The sequence below is a fragment of the Schistosoma haematobium genome, chromosome 1 (genome assembly GCF_000699445.3).
Source record: "Schistosoma haematobium chromosome 1, whole genome shotgun sequence".
Classification (NCBI taxonomy): domain Eukaryota; kingdom Metazoa; phylum Platyhelminthes; class Trematoda; order Strigeidida; family Schistosomatidae; genus Schistosoma; species Schistosoma haematobium.
The window spans coordinates 21,726,584-21,751,593 of NC_067196.1; the positions used below are offsets into that span (position 1 = coordinate 21,726,584).

At 29.3% G+C, this 25,010-nt stretch overlaps 1 protein-coding gene across 1 annotated transcript in view; it reads left to right on the forward strand.

The window, feature by feature from the left end:
* The first annotated feature begins 6,178 nt into the window (after positions 1 to 6,178).
* CPNE8_3 (Copine-8) overlaps positions 6,179 to 25,010 on the forward strand; it is a 148,366-nt gene continuing 129,534 nt past the window's right edge. Inside the window, exons 1-2 of the mRNA XM_051212952.1 lie at positions 6,179 to 6,216; positions 6,260 to 7,323. Of these exons, the coding sequence (XP_051073408.1) occupies positions 7,283 to 7,323 (41 nt within the window). The 5' untranslated portion in view covers positions 6,179 to 6,216; positions 6,260 to 7,282. The remainder of the gene's footprint in view (positions 6,217 to 6,259; positions 7,324 to 25,010) is intronic.

Here is a 25,010-nt window from a genome sequence, read left to right on the forward strand (position 1 = left end):
CACAATGTATCCATTTAATTAAATGACCTGATATCGTGTTAAACGTTCATGAACACTCAACATGGATACATTATTATCTAAATTATGATTAATTAATAGTGGGTTATGCACTAAGTTTTATACAAATCAATAAATATGATATTAAAGATGAAACTGAAATGATCTCAGTAATGAATAGTAACTATTTTTTTATTATTATTTAACAATGCGATCTAACTATTACATTGTCGTGTTACCATGTAACTAAATTATTATTAAATATCGAAGAAATTAATGGTTCTCGTTGAAAGATTTTTAAATGATAAGAAAATTGTTTAGAATGTTTCATGTGAATTGACCACGTAAAGTGATTACTGTGTACAAAGATCGAATGGTTAAATAATATGAATTTGAGAATATCATTTATCGACTTTACCATTAATTATTGCATTATATGATTTAAAATAACAGTAAACTAAATTTTTCCAAAGCCTATCATTTCATTTATAAAAATAAAAGATTCCATGAGTGATGTTTTCCTGTTCTTTGTGCAGGAAACTAAGGAATACTTTTACAAGAAATATATGATAAAGAGATACATATCAAGTAGAATTCTCGATTTCTATGTGAAACTGCTTATTACAACGAGAGTTTTAAATTATGATAAATGATATTACAAAAAATAAAACATGAAAGAACGAGCGGCCTGTTTGAATATCTAGTTTATCTGTTCCTGTCATCTAGATATTTCAACAAGTTATATGTTTCCTTGTTTTAAATATATTAATTTATTTATAACAATCTATCCAACGTTCAATTTATTCAAAATTATCAAGTTAATCCTTGGTAATGATACCTACAACCTTATTGTTCCCTTGTTTGTTTTAACAGATCATTATGTCAATCATTTGCATAACTTATTCAGGCGCATTTGTGATACATTTACGCCATTTCACTGTACAAGCTACAAAATTTTCCAATCAGATACATCGTGATGGCAGGCAATGTGCATCGAAAAGAATGAATATTATTCAAATATCGGCTTCCAGCGATCACTCAATATTTATCGTCAATATCCATGAAGAAATAAGAAACAAAGACATGTGCTGAGAATTCTATATTATACCAAAAATATAATATTGAATAAAGCTAATAATAATAGATAGTAATAATGATAATACTGTATTATTCCATTGAACAAAGAATTCATGCATGATATGATAACAGCTTTTTCTACTGACTACATTCATGGATTTATCAGAATAGACAACGTTTGATCATTTCTAGAAATAAGCTTAGATGGTGGTTGGAGGTAGTCGACAGGAAACCCTGGACCCAGGTTTCGTGCTACTTGGCACTCGTCAGCAAGGTATACCTGTAATCTTGAGGGAACTGGTGCTCTCTAGCGGATTTTGATCCCGTGTCACCCAGCTTCATAGTCAGAGACGTTACCACTGAGCTATCCGACTCGCGACTGACCTCCTGTAGGACTAAGATGTAACCACAACATGGTCGATAGCATTCAATCTGCACTAAATAAGGACTTTACACACATGACATTGATCACCACCCAGTGATCAATCAATTATGGTCTAGAATTAAGCATTATTTTTACATACGTAAATACATTCACTAAAATTGACTGAACGATAATTTCACTTCTTATTATCAACTTACCATTGGAATAAATTAAAAAAGAAACAATTTTTCACAACACATAAGCTGTCTGAAATTCAATGTCTTACCAGTTATTTATAACATAAAGTTTAAAAAGAATTCTCTAAACATAAAAGGAAAGTTTATTGTATCGTTTTAATCACATAACCGTTAAAAAATATCCCAGTTAGTACTTATTTATAGAATTATTACTGCTAACATTAACGGTTATGATACATTCTTACAGGATGAAGGAACTAGTATTATTATATATATTGAACTTCAATCAGTATATAAATAGACTATTTACATAAAGACCACACAGATAAATATATACACTTTAATTAGTGTGACATTCATTTGAAGTCTATTCTTATGATTCTATATAAACGTAATAGACACATAATGATAAACCAATTCAATCAATATAATATTTTCACTGAACTGTATCAGAAAATTCTAAATTGTTTCCATAATTCAAAAGAAAAACTTAAAAATGTGATTTTACTCTCATCAATTGTAGAATAGATAATATCTATACAATTTAACTGGTGCAAATTTCTATTGAAATAACATTACTTGTTGTGACTTTAAGCCCGGCTAGTTATCACGTGATTCATTCACTAATCGAAATATGACTTAGTTTAATCTTAGTATTGTGCTAAATCAATGACATTCGATCGGTATAAACAGCCTAGCGTCCTTATTGGTCCTTTGTTCACATAACCCGTCCAGTCGAGTCCAGAACACTAATAACAGTTCCCACTATACCGATCATTTATTTCAAACATATTTGGTTTATATACCAGCCAAACAGACCACATTACAGCACAAAATAGGAAATAACATCTATACAAGATTAAGCCAAAAAGTGGCTATGAACGTGAGAGACTATGATCAATAAACCGAACATAACTTAGGAATAGTAAATTGTACAATAATAATCTGTGGGTCAACATGGAGCTTGTAATAAGAAGAATATAGATATTCACAAGTTAGTTACTGAATAGTTATACAATAAGAATATATATGCATAATTACTTACTTACTTACGCCTGTTACTCCCAATGGAGCATAGGCCGCCGACCATCGTTCTCCAACCCACTCTGTCCAGGGCCTTCCTTCCTAGTTCCATCCAATTCTTGTTCATTTTTCTCATGTCTATCTCAATTTCCCGGCGTAATGTGTTCCTTGATCTTCCTCTTTTCATTTAGCCGTGAAGATTTCATGTGAGGGCTTGTCTTGTGACGCCGTTGGGTGCTTTCCTCAATGTGTGTCCTATCCACTTCCAGCACTTCTTCCTAATTCCTTCCTCCACTGGGATCTGGTTTGTTCTCTCATAGTAGGTTGTAACTGATAGTGTCCGGCCAACGGATCTGAAGTATTTTGCGTAGACAATTGTTAATAAACACCTGTATCTTCTAGATGATGGCTTTCGTAGTTCTCCAGGTTTCCATCCCATACAGTAGAACTGTATTGACATTCGTATTGAAAATCCTGACCTTGGTGTTGGTTGACAGTTGTTTTAAGTTCCAAATGTCCTTCAGTTGTAAAGATACTGCTCTTGCTTTGCCTATCCGCGCTTTCACATCTGTATCAGATCCACCGTGTTCATCAATGATGCTGCCCAAATATGTAAAGGTTTTTACATCTTCCAAATCTTCTCCGTCAATTGTGACTGGATTGGTGCATGCTGTGTTGTATCTGAGAATTTTGCTTTTCCCTTGGTGTATATTGAGACCTACTGCTGCTGAGGCTCCTGCTACACTGGTCTTCTTCTGCATTTGTTGTTGCGTTATTTACGTATAATATTGGTCCATTAATAGTTCTCAGAAGTTATCTATAATTTAATCTTCATTAGGATATAACACTACTCAATTGATTTTCGTATTTTCTCACATTTAAAAAAGCACGTAACAGAAATATTCAAAATTCTAAACGATGAAATGTAATATCTGATATTTCTATTGAAATGTTACTATGATTAGTTAGAGGGTGTGTGTTATGTATTTCGTTTCTAGTTACCTCATTAAAAACAAATGAAATAAATCAATGCATCAAGTTAAATTAAACCAATTGCATTCAATTATAATAATAACTAAAGTACATTACATTATTCAAAATCACAAACACTTCATTTAATAATACTATAAATTAAATTTTTTTCAATGTTACAATTTGAAATTAAGATGTTACATTACCTACCATTCATCTAGTAACCCTATTCAAATACTTCATATTCTATTAATAGTAATATTTCAGTGAAATTCACATCATCAACCCATTGTACTAAATGATAACATTGTTTGGATGGTAAGATATTTTAATGAAATTATTGACAAGATTTCATCAGTCAATGCCAAAATAAATCGATAACAACTTCTCAGAATTTGACATTTTCAAATCCATGATAGAGAGTTAGTTTGCTCAAGGTTTCAAAGTACACTTCGATGAAAACGAATGGTATCTTACATGAAATATGATATCGAATTAATAGGTTATAATTTTATCAAGTATTATGTAAGATCCATTTTGAAGGTTTTGTGTGTAAAAATTCTTCCATGTGTACACTTGTAATTTGTTCCTACTGATTCCTTCAGTTGTATATTTTGTTAGCCTTTTTGATGCCATTTGAGATTGTAATATTTGTATTGTATTAGTTTTTATTTTTTTTACACCTTCACTGAGTTTCCATGTTTCCTCCTGAACTGCATTTATGTTATTTTAGTTGATAATTAGTCTTGGCGGCAGTCATATTGTTTTGTTCCCTTATTGATTGCATTGTTTACATTGACTGAAATTGTGCATTTTTTAATTATGAACTGAAGCATTCTTCCAGAATTAGAAACACTAACTAACTAACTAACTAACCAAATATTATCTTTTGAATGCATCTGTACGTGGTCTATCGAGAAAGGATAGGAATAACATTTATTTGTTGCGCTTGATTTATAGAATGAACAATTATTCGTTGAATAACTGGATAGTCATATTTGTTTAGAACTGTTACCAACCTAATCACCTTGTTTCGATTTCAACTGAGCAATAGCGCGTATCTGAACTTCCCAGAGAGTTATTCATCAGTTCAAACCTTATTTTGTATTCCATATATATATATATATATATATATATATATATAACAAGTTCTTTTAACAAAAAAGCATCTTGCTCAACAATTTGAAGCAAAACTTCATCTTTTCTTCAACATACTGATGATTATCAAGAGCCGTTTTGTGGAGATTTTGGAAATTTCCCGGATTGAAATTATGAATCAAATGAAGCTAGACCACTGTAGAAAGCCTGAAATCACTGAACGGCCGTTTTGTCCTAGTATAAGACTCCTCAGCAGTGCGCCTGGCGCGAGTCTGATAAGTCCTGGGCTCGAATCTCGTGGGTAGCGGGATCGTGGATGCGAACTGCTGTAAAGTCCCCTACTAGGACGAAACGGCCTTCCAGTGCTTCCAGGTTTTCCATGGTGGTTAAGCTTCAATTTACTCGTGACTTCGAATGCTGATGATAGGGAATAGAAAGAAACAATTCATATTTAAACTATAGATTTTGATTTTGATATTAAATAATATATATATATATATATAATTTATTTTGTTGCTATGTCGTTTTAATATAATATGTCTAGTTTTCAACCATTTTTTTCTTCGTATTCGTTCTTCTTTACGGTCATTATACAATTTGTACTTATAATTTTATATTCGTTCACAATTATTCATGTTTTAGTGTTGTTTGTCTTTTTTTGCCAAAACTATATAGACCATTTTGTTGTGTCCATTTGTGATTATTAATTGAAACATATTCATTGTTTGCTTGTTTGTTTGTTTGTTTTTCTCTTTACAGACAATACAACATAACTCTTTCATAAATCGTCTGCTTTTTATTGATTAATCTATTCTTGCCAATATAAAATTCTATTTTTAAATAAAGAAAAGAAAAAAAGACTGATCCTTCTGATCTTATAAAATCTCTGTAATTATTTCACAATTGAAAGTATAAGTAAATATAAAGTAATTTTCTTTATAATAGATAATTGTATTATTATTATTATTTATTCTTCTTTCTTTACATTTATAAAGTGGATTATATTCATTTATTTCCTAATTTAAAGCAATTAGTCCCTTTTATAAATTTCGATAGAACAATAAGAAGATTAGTCTATTATATATTCTATGAAGTTCAACAATCTTTATAAACCTGTAAAGTAAGAAACATTATTTAATTAATTATTCGTGTCTAAATGTTATGTAAGTTGATTCTTGGACTTTAAATAAAAAACTTATAGCTAATGGAATTCATTCATTTTGTACATGAGACAAATGTTTATGTCAATAAATGATTGTCACGCTATAAAGAAGAAAAAAATATTGATTGAAATTCGATATGTAAATCAATGAATGATTATTCAATGAACTAAAGGTTAAGTTATTGATACAAACCTGATAATTCTGTATTTAATTCATACTACGCAGTAATTGCACACTTTTGAATTGTTTCAGATTATGACTGACTAACTGTCTAGTTTTTTCCAGGTTTTCAGAAGTTGTGAAAATCTATTCATCATCAATTTGAGTATGTTTCAGATTTATAATTATGTTAATGTTACTCTACAAAGACATAGAAGCATATCTTCTGTATTAAATCATTTGTTTGGTGATTTTTCGCTTCATATCATTTTAAAATTACTGCACATATGATACCAAGAATTTTGGAACTATTGTACTGTTATTATTCTGGACTATATTTGGTCAGTTTTCATTAGCATTAAAATACCCTGTACAGGTTAATTTAATTTAACCATAATTATTTATTTTTTATAGGATAGATGAATCGAATTCCAGGATGTTCAATTTGTCTTATTTAGGACTTGATCAGATGGATATTCTTGCTACATGTTATTCACTGAACTACTAAACCCAGATATCTGTTAGGCTGTACAACAAGTTTGAAGTTAATTCATAATTCTTAAAAACACCAAGCAAAAAACATGAATCACATCTATTTCTGCTGAACCGTATCACTTCTTCATAAGTGATGATTTCATTACAATACAACTTTTATTATTCTGATCGAAATCAATAACTTTGGTTTTGTGAATCCAAGACTTCATTCTAAACTTTCTCTTTTAGAAAAAAAAAGGAGGAAAATTTTTTAAATAAATATTTTGTCCTTAAATTATTTTCTTTTCCTATTATTAGAAATAATGAAACAATCGAACTGACCAATCAGATACAATTATTTTTGAGAAGTTATTTCCACCAATTCAAATAAACTCAATAATAGCTGATTGGGAATTTGTATATAAATTGCTAAGATTTAAAATATACTAGTTTATATCTATTCTTGTTAATTATCTAACTGTAAATTGTAGATATATATATATAATACATTTCAATATTTACATTGATATCTGGTTATTCACTTTAAAAAAACAACAACTAATTACTCATGAATTCATCTATATACTATTTACCAAGAGTACAAATGGCCTTTCATTCATTAGATTTATATTAAAAGTGAGATGATCAACAAGGAATAACTAACCCTAATTGATACATTATATATTTTATATAAATTTTTTTCTTTTTATATACAAATACATATATCCATACAACAAATAAAACTATTATGTAATAAAATGCCTCAGAAACCAAGAATACAAATTGGAATTTCATGCAGGTAATTTGCATATGTTCAACCTAGGATTATTTTTTTTGTTTAACTTGTTGTTGCTGATGTTGTTGTTTGAGTTTAAAAATATGAAATTCGATGGGGGGGAAATAAAATTTTGTTTAGTAAACATTACCGAAAAGATTTGTTTTCATGATACTGGTATTTTATAAATAATAAGGTACAGTTTCAATTTAGATATACAATTTCTTGTCATTTTATCCATACAGATATATTAGTATAAGTCATATGCTTTGTGTATTTATCATTTATCATCATCTAAAAGTTAGTCTATCAATCTAAGTTTTGTTTACAGAGTAGATGAAAGCGAACTAATAAAATTTGCAATATCTATCCACATGTTGAATGATTTATTTAGTTCATTGTCATATGGTAATCTAATATGTATTCAATTAGATAAAACACTGAATATCTTATTTATACACATATTCAGATAAACAACATTTAATTTCAAACGTGGTTGATAAAACAAACGTTTTTATATAATTATGTACTACATTGATGATTACTGATAATATTTATTGTTTTAATCTGTTTAATGTTTGCGATGATTTACAGACAAGATACTACTCTCAGTTTAATTTGCTAGTTTCAATTGTTTATAAGCTAATGCTTATGAAATAAATGATCATCTATTCTTGTATACTGTTCTTGATAAAAGATTTGATGTTTTATATGAGATCAAACTCATACAGTGAATGTTTTTATATTTTTAACAAATTATCTGTATTATTCATTCTATTTATCCTAGTGTTTAATGAGCTTTTTGAAGATTAAAGGATTCTTAATTTGTTCTACAATTGCTTATCTCTCTGAGTTAGTTTTCGGTAATCGTTAAGAAATTGAATTTACTTCAGAAACTAAAATTAACTAATTAAAATTTTATTTGAATGGGCGGTGGTTTGTGGAGATTGTAGCAATTTTAATAGTTGAATTCATTAGTCGATGTAAGCCAGGTCATCATTGAAAATCTAAAAGTACAGGACAGCCGTTTAGTCGTCATATGAGTCTCTTTAGCATTACGCATCTAGTGTTTCCAGATTTTTAGCGGTGGTCTACCTTACATCGACTCATGAATTCAACTATTAAAAATAACAATTATGTCCGTATGAATACAAAGCTCAGGTGTTTTTGAATTAAACAAGTTTTCCATGTAAACTTCATGGGAAGTTTTTTCAATTTCGACATAATAGTATCTTGAGGCTCAGTTAACTTAACTGGAAATTGTTTTCAGCCAACAAATATAAATAAACTTAGTCAATGATAATATATATGAATACTACAGTCCTTTTTTAGGAATTAAAGTGGTATCTTGGTAAAGTAGAACACTATGATGTAATATTTTTGTTAAATATTTAAGTGATGTAAAACTAATGAAGTAATTAGATTAGTACACAAAATTATTACAAATCTATCTGAAGCATATAAATCTTATTGTCAAAATATTTGTCGCCATATTGTTAGTTTATAATGACAAGATTCAGTTTCATTTTGATTAAACAATGATTAAGTATTTGGAGAAAAAAGACAGAAGACCACTAATCTATGTTTCATACACGTTGATACTTGTCAACATTCTTGTGTAAACTAATATTTCATCTGTAAATCAAACCCAAATCATTTAGTTATATAGTCAGAAACGATATTACTATTATAGCTGGTACAATCACAAATTAAACATAAACATATCATTTTCTTCAGTGATAATACATTTAATGTTAAATCATATGAACTACTAAGCATATTTTAACTTAATCTTTAGAATTCACAAGAAATATAATCATTTACTTTATATTGATCAATATATCTATATATAAAATAAATGTTGAGTATCCCAATGCATGTAAAGCATTACAAGTTATATCCTTTTTAATAATCATTTACAAGAAGCATTTTTCTTTCTATATTCTCAAATATTTCACTTCGGAAGAATTACAGTAGTGATAATGATAGTTTATTACAATCTACAATGTCATTATTTTACAAAATTGTAAAATGTATACAATGGAATAATAGGAAAGGAGTTAGTGAATAGATTTGCATTATTATACTTTCTATTTGATACATCTTGATTAATTTCATCTTAAATGCGATCGCCAAAAAAAAATTTAAAAAATAAAAAGAAATAAAAAAAGATTATCTTTTTATATCATTAAAGATAATGTGAATTTCTATAGGAAATATACGAATTACAATAAATAAATAAATAAGAAGAAGGAAAATTAATCTTTTACACTTGGTAATTATTCAATCATTTTCAGGTCATTATCTATTTAGTAGAATGTTGATAAAAAAAGAAGAGCTAGGGTAATCCTTCTTTATTTATTTTTTAATTAACACTCTATTAGTAAATGAATTTTTTTAAGGAAAACTATAGATACATTCACACATTCACACATACATTACACTTGCTGTTACTGACCATAAAACTGTACTCATCATCAAAGAAGTAGATAATATGTGTAATGTAAGTTAATTAATTAACAATTCGGCCTTCTAAATTGTAATACTTAGCTTTATTTTAACTTGTAAATAAATTTTTTCAGTCACCCGTGAAAACAAAAAAATTTTTTTCTATTTTTTATTATTTATTTAAAGAATACTTAATACATAATGATTAATGATAATTGAAAACATTCAAGCGTATAGTTTAATCAATTATGTTTACTCTTTCTATTATTGGTAATAATAATATTATTATTATTATATTTGTAATGTTTTCTTTTGTATAATATACATTAGAGATTTTTACTAAGTAACTAACCTGTCTTTGTCTATTCATGTTTGTTTGTTTGTTTTTTATTGATAAGTAAGTAAATAACCATTTATGTTTACCTAATAAAAAAATAAAAAAATAATTTTTTTTTGTTAATTTTTGGTTAATTATTTTAATTAACCTGGTTTTGTCAAAATTAATAAATAATTTATTAATTTAATTTTTTTGTCAAAATGAAAAAAAATTAGTTTATTTAATAAATTTAGAATAATATAATAAAGAGAAATAAAGGATAAAGATGATCAGAATGATATGATATAATGATGAATGAGAATTATTTGTTGAATGAACTTAATATTAGAAGAGGTTTTGTCGAGATGATAGTAATTTAAACAGTTGAGATCATGAGTCAATTGAAGCTAGACCACCATGGGAAACCTGGAAGCCGGCTCAGTGGTTTAGTTGGTTAAGCGTCTGGTGCTAGACTGATAGGTCATGGGTTCGAGTCTCGTGGGGTGAAGGGTCGTGGATGCACACTGCTGAGGAGTCCGACAATAGGACGAAACGGCCGTCCAGTGCTTCCAGGTTCTCCATGGCGGTCTAGCTTCAATTGACTCATGATCTCAACTGTTTAAATAACTTAATATTCCTTTAAACTTTATCAATTTATGAGGTGAAATAGAGTTGAACAATTAACATCCTTTCTTAGATGTATTCATAAATAGAGTAGAGAATAGTACGATCAAACAATTTGTTTACACAGAATCAATTTATACAGGTTAGTATCTTAATTCTCATAGTTATGATCCAGTTCAATACAAATGAACCTTGATAAAGAGACTGTTTAATAGAATTGACGGTATATATACACATAATTCTACTGAAGATGAGACATGAATACTGAACATAACATTGATAGTGATTGGTGATTCTCTGAAATTTATCAGTTGATAGAAACGTCATATGTTGTTGAGAACTACTACATTTCTGGCACCAAAATGCTTGATTAAAACACTTTAATATTCATGGGTTAGTCGAAAAGCTTTGTACTGAAACAAAAAATAAAGTAAGTTGTCAGTGAAATGTACTAACTAGTAAAAGTGATTACCATTAAAAAAAACAAGATCCCTGCTTCACCAAAAGCCTAAACGGCATGTAAATGATTGCTTCATATCTCACCGTGTTCATCAATTTACGTGTAAAAATGGTCATCCATTCCTCTTACCTATTGAAAATTTTCAAGTGTTCAATCAATTTATCTTAATGTGTGAAGCCTGAAATGTGCAATTATTGCACTGACATAGCTCACTTTGGATATCATCCTAATCACTGCTTCATACTTTTTGGTATGTTTCCCATTTCACGAAATCATAAAAACCTATTTAGTATACAATATTGTATTATAGATTGTATGGCTATGATGTTTATTAGCTACCGGTATTCAATAAACATTCCAGTTTCTCATAGTTTTGAACATCCTAATTAGGAAACAAAAACTAAATGATTCAGTAGCTTAATCTTTACAAAAATTTAAATAAACACTTGTATCTTCTGGATGATGACTTTCGTAATCTTTCACGTTTCCACCCCATACAATAGAACTGTCCTGACATTTGTGTTGAAAATTTTGACTTTGGTGTTGGTTGACAGTTGTTTTGAGTTCCAGATGTTCTTCAATTGTAGATATGCTGCCCTTGCTTTGTCGATCCGATCTGTTCAGTGCTTGAAACTTTATACTTATTAAAATATACAGAAATAAAGTAATAGGTTTCTGTCATTATTTGTGAATTTATTATCTACAGTGAACTAGAATATAGAAATTCTATGATATTTTGTTAATATCCCTCTCTCAAAATTTATTTTGATTAAAAAAATACGATCCATAAAATGTTTGTCAGATGATTACGTCATATGCAGGAGGATGATAAATTGATATTGTTCAGGACATTAATTTGTATCACCAATAAAATTGTTAGTTATATATATTAATTTTTTGGTTATTGACAGCATGACCCATCTTGAACTACGAATTATCTATGTTTTACTGATTCATTGACGTTTAATAGATCAGTTCCAGGAACATTATTTTTTAAAGCCCAATTATTTCTTCTATTAGTCACAGTTTCAAAATAGCTCTTCTTTATGTTTCAAGTAAATAATAATCTTTATAACCGTTTGGAACAATTTGTCTTTTATTATTCTTTGAAAATACTCTTTATTCCGAGCCCGGCTATTAACATCAAAGCCAGGTTCTAGGCACATCCGACTGATCAACTGCAAATAATACGAAATGCGCGTTCCGAATATCACTGCGACTCACAATATTTCTATCCGGTAAAATTTTGACGAAGCTATTCAAAATACATAAACTGAATAAAATTGCTTTTATTCAACCATCTGTAATAGAAACTTCTGGAAAAGCTTTGAAATTAATTCATTTCAGCCATTCTCAATTCTAGTGAATAAACTGAGATCATTAAAATAAGCGCTTTCTATAACTTCAAAAATATTAGATGCATCTCTCTGATTTAGATTTACACACTATCATTCCATCTTGAAACGAAATGTGGCAAAATTTCTAAAAATATAGACAACATCCGATAATTCAGAAAGTTGAAATGTTTGTTGTGTAGAGTAATATTAACTTGAATAGTTTTTAGTTTTCTTACAATGCGGATTCAAATTTTGTAATCTTCTTTTTCTCCTTATCCTCGAAAAACGTAATTGAAGATAGTTAAACTATATTGGTTGCATAATAATTTCTTTCTATGAATACTTACAAATGAGTTATAGATTGAGAGTAATCAGAAAAGGCGTTACGGTTTATAGGCGTGCTCTACACGATACAAAAAGGAATGTAACATTCAAAGTATAAAGGTATATAGATACATTGCTTAAAAACACATGATTTGTAAATTGACTTAAAATGATATTTGTCATAGAGATTATAATAATGTGATACAACAGTTCAAAACAACTATTCTCTTGGAAAACGGAATCGGAATTCATATTGTGTAGTATGTTCGAGAGTGATTTCAGTCCATTTATAGAATACTTAAAGTATTCTACAACTATGGAGGAAAAATTAGAGCATAGAGTATAGAATAACAACAGAAAAGAATTGCTATGATAATTCTGCCACCAAACATCTACACCAATTGATTAATTGGTGATATAGGCAAATATTATTTAAACGGATCAAATTAACGGCTGATGGTGTAAGTGAAAATTGTCACTAAGAACAAAGACTTAATAAGTGTACTGAGTCATAACAATGATCAAACGTTAAATGCCCCTATAATATCACCAGTGAAGAGATATATACAATCACTGAAGTAGTAATTTCTTGAACAGTATCAGTAGAGAGATATTAATCGATGACAGTGATTTTGTTTTACTGATTGATTGTGGTGACGTGTTTCAGAGTCTCGAAAATTTATATAGAGATTCAATTTAGAATAAGTTTACTCTCGATAAGTCTTTATGAATACTATAACTTGGTAATTATGTGTAATGGATTGGATTAACGAATATAAAAGTTATTTTATCTAATAACTTGAAGTTTAAGAATAGAGTTAGTTTATTCGTGGCTCCCATTGACGAGTTGTGCTTACAATCAGAATTATCCCAAAGAATATGAACTTGAATTTATGCTTTATACGAACGCTACTTATTAAAATGTACAGTATTCTAGAAGTGGCCTGATGGATACTATGTAAATTAAAATTTGTGAGTCACTGTTACATAGGCTACTCAGTATTGAATCGGAATAAGTATTACAAATTAAAAATGGTGATCATATGTTATAATAAAGATTCCCATTGTGTAAATTAGAACAACACATATGCCGTCACTAATGTAATAGTTTTTTAAACAGTATCAGTAAAGATGTATTAATCGTTGGTATTGATTTTGTTTAACCGAAAGATTATGGTGACGTGTTCCAGAGTCTTGAAAATTCACTAACAAAGTATTTTATATGGAGATTTCATTAAGAATGAGATAATTTTACTCTTTATATGACTTAATGAATACCATAACTTGGTAATAATGTGTAACGGATTGGATTAACGTACATACAAGATATTTTATTCAGTAACTTTTAGAAAAATATATTAGAATAAATATACGTCGCCATGTCCATCATTGATCATATCCTATCATAATTCACATAGGTTTTTAATTTAAGCTATGATTATTCCTAAGTGTATATACATAAATTAGCTTCTCAAAACAACACTGATATTATAACTAAACAGATTTGATAATAATATTTAATAACATTCCATGTATTTTTACTTATATTTCATAAGAATCATATTTCTATTCTTTATTCATGTATTATTATATTACATACATGTTAAGTATTATTCTTCTCATTATGTATATTATCACTATTCATCATTAATTCTTTAAAATTTCTGATTAAGCAAAACCTATTCACATTGTGAGTAAAAACAACAACAACAATTTAATGATAAACAAATTAAAAGTAGAAAATGTTAGTTACTGTAGTGTATCTGTGTATGTGTGTGTGTGCGTTTCAGAGAGAGATGGAGAGAGATAGTGAGAAGTGTATAGAATGAAAGAAATGTAAGAGGAGAGTAAACAAAATAGATGTAAATGTATTTCATTGTGATATATATATATATATATATATATCTGTCATGTGATAAAGAACATTTAATTTATTAAGTTAGAAAATTATCCTTGAAATAACATTGTTGTAGGAAATAAGAAATAATGATCATTATAGTGAGTTAAAATGTTGTCCGGGTAAAAATATACTACCTTTAAAATTTGAGAAATATTTAAGCATAATGAAATAATGTGTAGATTAATGTGAACAACATTTATTACATAATATTGTGGTGTGGGTTACTTATATCTATATAAGTAGTATATAACTAACATCAGGCATAGAATGTATTTGAGCAGAAGATCGATAAGGAAAGAACGGGAACAGAACGCAATCGGTGTGAAAATGCATGAACAATGAAATCTGAGACAATGAACTGATATTTGCGAAAGGAACAATGAAGTTTGAGATGATGGGTTGATATTTTGCAAATTTACTATATGGTTCTCATATTTTATTGAGATGCTCTGTAATTTTGTACCTAAATACATTCGATTGTCCCCACCAGTGTTCTGTTCACTACAATATAGTATTAACCTATTAATATATTGTTAATGACATTAGTACAATGGTTAAGTAAACCAACTTTTAGCTATAAAGTTTCAAGTTAGAACTTAAATCTATCTACTTTAGTTTAGTCTATCAGATATTATCACTAACTTTCACACATGGAGTTCGCTTCAAAGATGTGTACATGAATTTGTACATGGAAAATGAGTTAATAAAAATAAAATAAGAGTTACTTTCGGTATGATCGTTCTGTGTATAAAATCACAGTTTGATTACTTATAGATTTCAAGACGAAATATAACTAACATATCAGTAAAATCACTTCAATCAATTTCATGACAATTGAATGATGACATGATAAAAAGAAAATCATTTTATCAAGTATGATAAAATCTCGTTTCGTTTTTACAAACACCAGAAAGCCATCAAACAACATCGAGATACTTTTGTTTGTATTAAAATATTAACACATTTGTGTACACAAATTAAAGATTTTTACGTAATCGAGTATTTACCACTCAATAATCAACAAAGCACAATGAGATAGATTTCGGTTGTTTGTTATCATAAATTTAGATCAACAAACTAATAATCAAATGACTTGTAGAAGAGACCGAAAATCAATGTTTATACAATGATAAGATTAATAATAATAAATCTAATTCATTGTTAACAGTACAAGTGATTCTGAAATATGTACTGATGTGATTGTCTAGTAAGACAATTAAAACAGCTTAACAATCAAATTACTCAGCTAAAAGAAAACAACTTCAAAAAAATCATTCTTTTGATCAATAAATTTTCGTACACCCTTACCTTATTAGTGTTCTTTTTCTCTATACTTCAAATTCACTCGATTTACTTTATAAATATATCTCACACTGATTGACAGAATTCTCAAGATAAATATATCAATTGAAGTTAGATATTAACACATTTGGATGTTGTTTCAGTGGTAAACGTTCACACATGAGACTGAAGATCCTTGGTCGGAATCCCATGTACAAGATCATGGATTCACACTATTGAGGAGTTTTGCATTAGGAGAAAACGGCCATCCAATGCTCACAGATTTTTCATAGTGATCTAGCTTCAAATGACTCATGATCTCAACTATTGAAATTATGTTAAAATACTTATTTTTATAACGTGTGTAGTAATAATGCATGAATATATTTATCGATGGGAAAAACAAACAAAGAAACAACCAAAACAATTAAGTTAATAAGATTGTTTATCAGATAGATATGTAGGGTAAAATGTAAATAAACCATTTATTAATAATTAACAAGTTACAATGATCGATTTGTATGTATTACAATGGTTGTTAATGTTTATTCAAATTATTTATCATATTAAGTTATCTGTTTATTTCATTGTTTTATTTTTGTTCTATACATAGTTTATTTTGTATATTGTCAACAATAGAGTATTTGCTGAAAATAATATAGAGTCAACTCCTCTTTTATTCTATGAATCAAATCATATCCATGTTGATTAACTGAAGATAATGATAGTCTTTTATCAGTTTATTATTTTTCTTGGAGCCATAATAATATCAACCAAAAGCTGTGATGTAATTACATGATAAAAGTCAATAATATCAGTTATTATCCATACAGGTTTACTTATGGTCACCCATAGATTCCATTGTTAATCATCATTCATGTCTGTTTTGAATACAATTAAATTCATAAAAATGATTTAGTTAAAGTAAATAGAATTCGAATTTACTAAATAAAAAAGGTTAATCAATTAGAGTCCTTAACGTCAACAACTAAAAGATTCAAACAACTATTAAAAATCAGTTTGAATGAACAATTTTCAGAATGAAATCACTGGAAAAGAGATTGTTTTACTTACCTTACATACTTACTTACTTACGCCTGTTACTCCTCGTGAAGGAACATAGGCCGCTCACCAGCATTCGCCATCCAACCCTGTCCCAAGCAATCCTTTCCAGCTCCTTCCAGTTGTTATTCATCCTTTCCATATCTGCTTTAATTTCACGACGTAATGTGTTCTTTTGTCTTCCTCTTTCCCGCTCTCCTTCAGGATTCCAAGTTAGGGCTTGTCTCGAGATGCAGTTTAGCGATTTGCGTAGTGTATGTCCTATCCATTTCCATCGTCTTTTCCTAATTTCCTCTTCAGCTGGAAGCTGATTTGTTCTCTCCCACAGAAGGCTGTTGCTGATGGTATCCGGCCAATGGATGTTGAGTATCTTGCGTAGACAGTTATTTATAAATACTTGTACTTTCGTGATTGTGGTTGTTGTAGTTCTCCAAGTTTCAGCTCCATACAGTAGAACTGCCTTGACGTTCGTATTGAAGATTCTTACTTTGATATTGGTTGAAAGTTGTTTTGAGTTTCATATGTTCTTAAATTAAAGAAATACTGTCCTTGCTTTGCCAATCCTCGCTTTCACGTCTGCATCTGAACCTCCTTGTTCATAGATGATGACAAAACAAAACAAAATATTTTTTTATTCATTTATCAAAACATCCAATTACGTTGAAACTAAGTCAAATCCGAATTCAGCAAAGTACAGTGTGTGTGTGTGTGTAAAATATCCCTAGAGAATGCATTTTTTTGGTTTATCGAATTTTGAAAATATATATCATTATTACTCATAGCATTTTCAAAGAATAAACAAATTTCTATCTTATCCCGTTTAGTCTGTTTATACAACCTTTTTTCTTTTTGTTTTTGTCAACTCTATTTCTTTTTTCTCTATTTTAAAGAAAAACAACTTAAAAATTATATTTAGAAAAAGAAATCGAACTATGAAAATTGATCATTTAAAGGGTATCTTTTATTCAACGTTCACATTTTACTGATTACTATGGTTCTTGTCTTTTTGAAAACAATGAAGCTATAATTCATCTAAACAAACAGGATATTATTATTCAATTAAAATAATTCATAAGCTTATTATTATTATTTTGAAAGATTCGTAAGTTAATAGTTGATTGTAGATAGTTTATAAGTATTTCTTTTAATAACATTCAGTTGTATGTTTCATTTGTTTAAACCAGGATTTTTAGTAAAAAATCTATAAATAGTATCACCAACCTATTTTTTAGCATGGAAACTAATATCATTTATGGAGAAACAAATGTATTATACTAGGCTACCAATTATTAGATGTTGGACCGCTTTGAAGCTATTCGCAAACGGATTAAGGAATATAAAGAGTTATGATGAACCCAATTTATTTTAATTGTTCAATAAATATTCACTGAATCCTACTGGTGATTTTTCACTATGGCTTTATTTTCCGTCATAGTGATTACTGGTCTCTTGTTGTAAAACCTTGTTCAACTGACTCATGGAGTTCGGTTAAATGTCAAAATCATGTATCTCAAAGATGGTTTATAATGATTACATGACTATTATGAAATAAAAAGTGATTTCATCTGAACATATTTTATGGATCAAAGATGATCTATGTAAGAAATTATTATTTTGTTAGTTTTAAGGACTTCAATAGACTCGTTGGAATGACTCTCAAATGTTTTTTTTAAAATGGCATATAGTAGTATCTACTTGTTCCTCATATTGCACATCCCCAACAGATAGCAGTTAAATAAAGATTGGGAATCCAGAAACACTGGACAGCTGTTTCGTCCTAATATGGTACTTTCTTAGCAGTACAAATAGACGATCAGATTTTGAATTAAATGCAAGACCTTTAGGTCTCGTCGAGAAAGCCTAACCATTAGATGACTGAGGTGGTTTCTATTGGTCTATATTTACTGGTTAAATTACTTTATGATCGTGCACAATAATCCTTTAAAGTCTGTTAGAGATATCTGATGTACATCTGAAATTGTTAAACACCATTCATCAGAGTTACGAGAATTATTTTTGAAACTGGTCAAAGTGGACACATAAATATTCATTTACGATATACATTAGCATTATTCTCTTTCTTTTCGTTGCATGAAAAATGGCAGACAAATAATCATACCTAAGCACAGTGTTTTGAATAGAAGGCTGAATGGAAATGACTTCACAGTTTATAGCTATTCATCATTCTATATGTACTAAGTGTTTTTTTGGAGGGGATACAAAAGATGAATTATTTTATACGCTATTATAGGTGTCTGAGTAGAATTTTCAAAAAAAGTTCAACTGTGAAGTAAACTATTTCTTGTAAATGAGTAAAGCATCTCATTTAAATATTAAACAATGTATTTTGTGAATAGTTTAAATTAATTGTTTTGTTACAGTTAGTGTAAGAAGGAACTGTTTAAACGTAAATATAAGCGTTATTTACTAGAATGATGTAACATAATTCCAAACAGAATTGAGAAATGAATTAATCCCGATAATTTATCACTTATGGACAATATGCTAATGATTAAAATCCTATCGAGATATTTTGAATTTAAGGTTACTTATCTATCACCTTAAATACACTGGTTTATATCTTATTTACATGATGTCAATAAAATACTTTTGATTTCAATGCATAAAGTGAACATTCTACTATGAGGGTTTACGTTTTTTTATTGATTTATCGAATAAATAAATGTTAAGAAATAATATCATCGAATCTCGTGGCGGGGGTGTTGTTTACGAAATTGAGAGGACGAAAAGCGAACGTACGGCACTGTAGCCGGGTTGGTGGCCATGGAGAGTTCACCTAAGGGAGTTGGAAAACCCTGATTCCAAACCAATGGTGCACATGGGCTCCAGTATCCTGAAGGAACAAATGGCGTATGAACCAGCCGATGGTCACCGGCTACAATTGGACTGCATTCCCTTACGTTGCTTCACTGCCTTGTAGATCAGACCTTTGGGTCGAAGGCTCCGGGTGTGGCCATCTAAGGAAACCACCTGTTTCGGTTTAAGCACCCGGGTAGTATCACAGCTGTTACACATATCAAATGAGATTTGTGTGGCGCATATCATTTGGTGCCTACTTGTACCAATATCTATGTGTTAAAATAAATAAACCATCGAATAGGCATCATTTTAATTAACATAACATGGAATCTTGAACATAAAATGACAGTTATTTTCTTATGATTTTTTACCAAGTCGATTAACACGTCATAAACATCGTAGTACTGAAGCACCAATACATAATTTATTAAATAAATTAAAGAAGGTTTTGTTGAAACCGAAGAAAAATATTCAAGGAGCCGTATAGTCTTGAAAGATATTCAAAGGGACCATTTATCGAAGAACACAGATTGTTTCAAGTTTATTATATCTCTCAAAGACCTAGCATAAAAAACTGAGTTTTAAAAAAGGTGTATGCAATATCTTATGACTCTAAGATAAATGGTCACCTTGAATTTGAAAAGAAAAATTTCCATTCATGTTATAAACAGTGAGAACAAAAGACAAAACACGTTTAGTCTCAAATAAAGAGTATTTTTTCTAAAGAAAAGTATGTATTCTAAATTATGCAAAAACTAAAGTTTATATAATTCTTGTTTATGTTCTTATCAAACAAAGTAGTAAGAGATGAATTTCTTCGTTAAATATAGTCGTATATTTTCTAACTAAAACGTACTGATTATTCAACTGTAAGCAATAACTGACTTTCTACACATTTAACTTCATTCGAATTGATGGTGGAAACAGCAATTGAGACAAAATTACACGTTTAAATACATATATGTACATATATGTATGTCTCTTTCGCTATACATATCATCGAATTAAATAACCCATAGTTCATATTTTGAGAAGGTTTAATACTTTATAATTCGCTAAGCTGTTATGAATTATGGATACGCCCAGTGACTCATAAAAAAGAGGCGTAATAAATATACAGACAATTTTTGTACAATGTAAATGAGAATTTATCATTTCCTTATTTAGTTTATGCAATTAAACAATAATAATAATGGTTATATAAAGTGTAATATCTAACCTATAATGTTTACCACGAAACACAAATCTTACTGTTTCATTACTATACAGCTATCTATCTATTTATCCATTTATCTGCCTATATGTATAACAAATTATCAAGATAACTTAACTGGAAATATTATGAACTTCCAGTAACTTTAAAGTATTCTATATTGACCAAATTAATTTATTACTATTTAAAGAAACAGTATTGTGTATTAGAAATGTAACCAGACTTAAAGTTCATGCGTTTCATTAGCATAATTTCAATATGATAATGTTTAAAATAAATAGAAATAGGTCATTCATTCACTCACTTATTCACTCATTCACTCACACACACACACAAACAATGACATTTTAAATGTAATGAAATTACTTTTGTTTATATTAGATTGACAATATTTCCGGATATTACTCTACTTTTATTATTATGAAAAAAGAAAAGACAATTACATATCAAGTTGATCTATAATGAAAGAAAAATAGTCACACAATTTAGTTGATATAATATTACATAATTTTTAAAAAGAAGTAAATATACTACTCAATAAATTAGTTATAACAGTTTATTCTTATGATATTTTAAATTATATTCATATATCCATTAATTAATTAATTAATTAATTAGTGAATATTAGATGTAACTTAATTCAATTTTTTGATTGAGATCATGAACCGATTGATGCTAGACAACCATTGAAAACCTGAAAGCACTGGACGGCCGTTTTGTCCTATTATGGAACTCCTCAGCAATGCGCATCCACGATCCTGCTCGCGGGATTTGAATCCAGGGCCTTCAGTCTCGTGCGTGAACGCCTAACCTACTGGACCACTGAGCCGGCATCCAATGGTGTTAATGTCTAACCTCAACCAATCCACGAAATTGCACGACCACCTTCAATCGGTTCATGATCTCAACCAAAATCTTAACAATCTCCATAACCCCTAAACTGTTAATTCGATTTCTTAAAATCTATCCATTGATCAATTTCAATGAAATGTATAAAATTGAGGGTATTTCGATATAGTTTTAGATCTATCTTTAATAATAAATTAAATCTTCTTCAGTAGCTTTTAACTTATCTGTTGTAATAAAACTTAGCAATTTTTAGCTCATTCAGAACATCTATTAATTTTTTCTGTTTAAGTTAGGGGTGGCCAAATCAAAGCGTGGTATCAGTCCTTGAAGACACTAAGGTCTAGTCTGAACCATATTGGTAGATGCAGATTACTTGGTTGCGGTCCATGTGACTATTGTAACCAATGGTTGGAGACTCTGGGTGACATGGCTCAGAATCAATCACAATGTCGTAGATGTAGACATTCTTTGTTTTCCTTTAAACTGTGAGATTAAAATCGCTTCATACCTTTCTTTCTACTAATTAATTCTTTCTTCCTGCACTATATCCTTATGCACAATCTTTCTTTTATACAGTACTACCATTGAAGTAACTACTTCTATGAATTTGGTGTTGATCTTGTGGTGCTAATGAGGTATGGCAACTTGAACCGATCCATATATGTTCCTGATCCTACGTTGTAGCTGACTGACTTCTTCTGTTTAAGTAATCAATTAACAAAGAAAATCCTATTTTATTAAAATTTGAAATCAGTAATTAACATGGTCTAATATGAACTTGTCAATACATTTGACCCAGTATTCTAATGAGTTAAACAACGCTGATTAAAAAGAGTCTGCAACATATACCCGACCCCAAAAAAGCTTATGTAGTGCTGTTTTAATGTCATATTATCAAGTTTATTTGATTACACAAATTGACTTATCTTAGAAGCATATGAAATAAACTAAGTTCTAGGAATAAATCGTCAGACTGAATTTGTTCTTACATTTAATTATATATTAGAATTATCGCCTTTCTACAAACAAATATAGATGGTGGCTAGCAGTAAAATCAAGGACGCGCGTTCCATCATATATAGGACTCGTCAGTTAGTTGTACCAACCCCCCATAGTTGATGTCCACTCCAGGACTCGAACTCAATATCGTTCACCTCAAACATCATCGAGTTATCTACTTAGCTGGGTTCAAGTCCTAGAGTGAACATCATCTCTGCGATGCAGGCACATTCAGCTGACAAGTCACAAATAGAATGAAACAAGCGCACTGAATCCCACTATTAGCCACCATACATTTTTGCTTATAATACTTGTGACTTAAGGCAATATCGAGACGATCCGTACATGATGCATATATGCCAATAAGAGGCTGATGAATTGCAGTCCTAAACATCAATGGGAAGATTCAAACAAACAATACAAAGTGGATTTATTTCCTTTTTAAGATAAATTTTTATATATAGTTCTCGAATATCTTCATTTACTATAAGCAAAACAAAATAATTATGAAACTGAACTTATACTAATGATTGTAAATAATACTAATGCTTATACTACTACTACAACTAATAATAATAATAATAATAACAACATCAAATTGAATTTTCAATGTAGTTAATAAAAGAAATGGAACAAAACATTCCTCTCCCCCCTCTCTCTCTCTCTCTCTGCCCCCTCTCTTGTTTTATTTTGTTATTTACAAAATAATTCAGTTGTAAATTTTGAAGAAAAAAAATTCATTGTTTCAATTTGTTATTATTTTTGTGTTCTATTTAGTTTACATTGTGATAATTGTTGTTTATTCAAGATAAAAAATTTATTGAATATTTAATAAATAAAAAAATAATAATAAATCAGTGTGTTTATAAATCCGTGAACTACACATAATGACTACTCATAAGTAAACAATATTTATTTTGAATACTCACTATAGTTTATACAAAAGTATTCATAATAATGAATAATTTGAATGGTTTGTAGATACTGTTTCATATATAAAACTCAAGATTAAATGTTAGCGTTTTTTTAGCGAGTTAGTTTTGTGCTGGATATCACTGGGGTCGCTAATCTCATGCCAAACCCTCCTCCTTTATCCGAGCTTGGGGCTGGCAGTAGCCTCAGATGGGCTCCAGGTGGAGTTAAGATTGAATGTATTCTAAGTTTAAAAGGATATAAGTATTTTTGTTAGAATAAGTAAAATTTCATTTGTTGATATTTACAAATTTGACAAAATTCCTTTATGATTTTAATAGATGTAGTTTTATGATATGAATGAAAATATCAGGTTCTTCTACTATCTAGTACATTTTGGACACTATATTGCACTTGGCTTTCAGCAAATCAGAACAGGGACAGTCATCGAACATATATATATATATATGCAAGGAAGATCATTGTGAAGTGTCACGAAATGATTGATGCTAAGCATGCACACCACTGGATTCCGATTCAGTGGTCTAAAAATCAAGCACTAACACGAAAGATCAAAACTGATTGGTCCCAATCTCAGTTGCATCATGGATGTGTAGTCCTGGGCAGTTTCATACTAGAATAAAGTCTGTCTTGGGTTTCAGTGGTGACCATACTAGGACCATTGTGTCAGCTAAACCATAAAAATTTAATAACCACAATACTCCTATGTTATATATATATATATGAACAAATTTGAAATACAAAGATACAACAGTAAAAACACTAACGTTTAAATAGAAATTACATACGAATATTTTGGTAATTTCTGTATCCATACACAAGTACCGATAGGTTCAAATGTTTCAATAAAATTATTTTGATTTGATCTTAATCAAAACATCCATTAGTCAAGACTCCATTATGTTAATTAAGAATAGTTTTGTTAGGTTCACTGAATCTTCTAAGACTTGGACTATCGGGAGCCATCGTTTTTCCTGTTAGTTAATTCAGCTGAATAAGGTGATATCTTCTGTATTCAAGAATAGAATGTAAAGCAAGTACACTAATCTGATAAATTTTAGATAGGAAGAAATAAATATATATTAAACTTTCTTAATGTAAGCTAACGAAGGTCGAATTCACATATTAGCTTTATTTTTCGCATA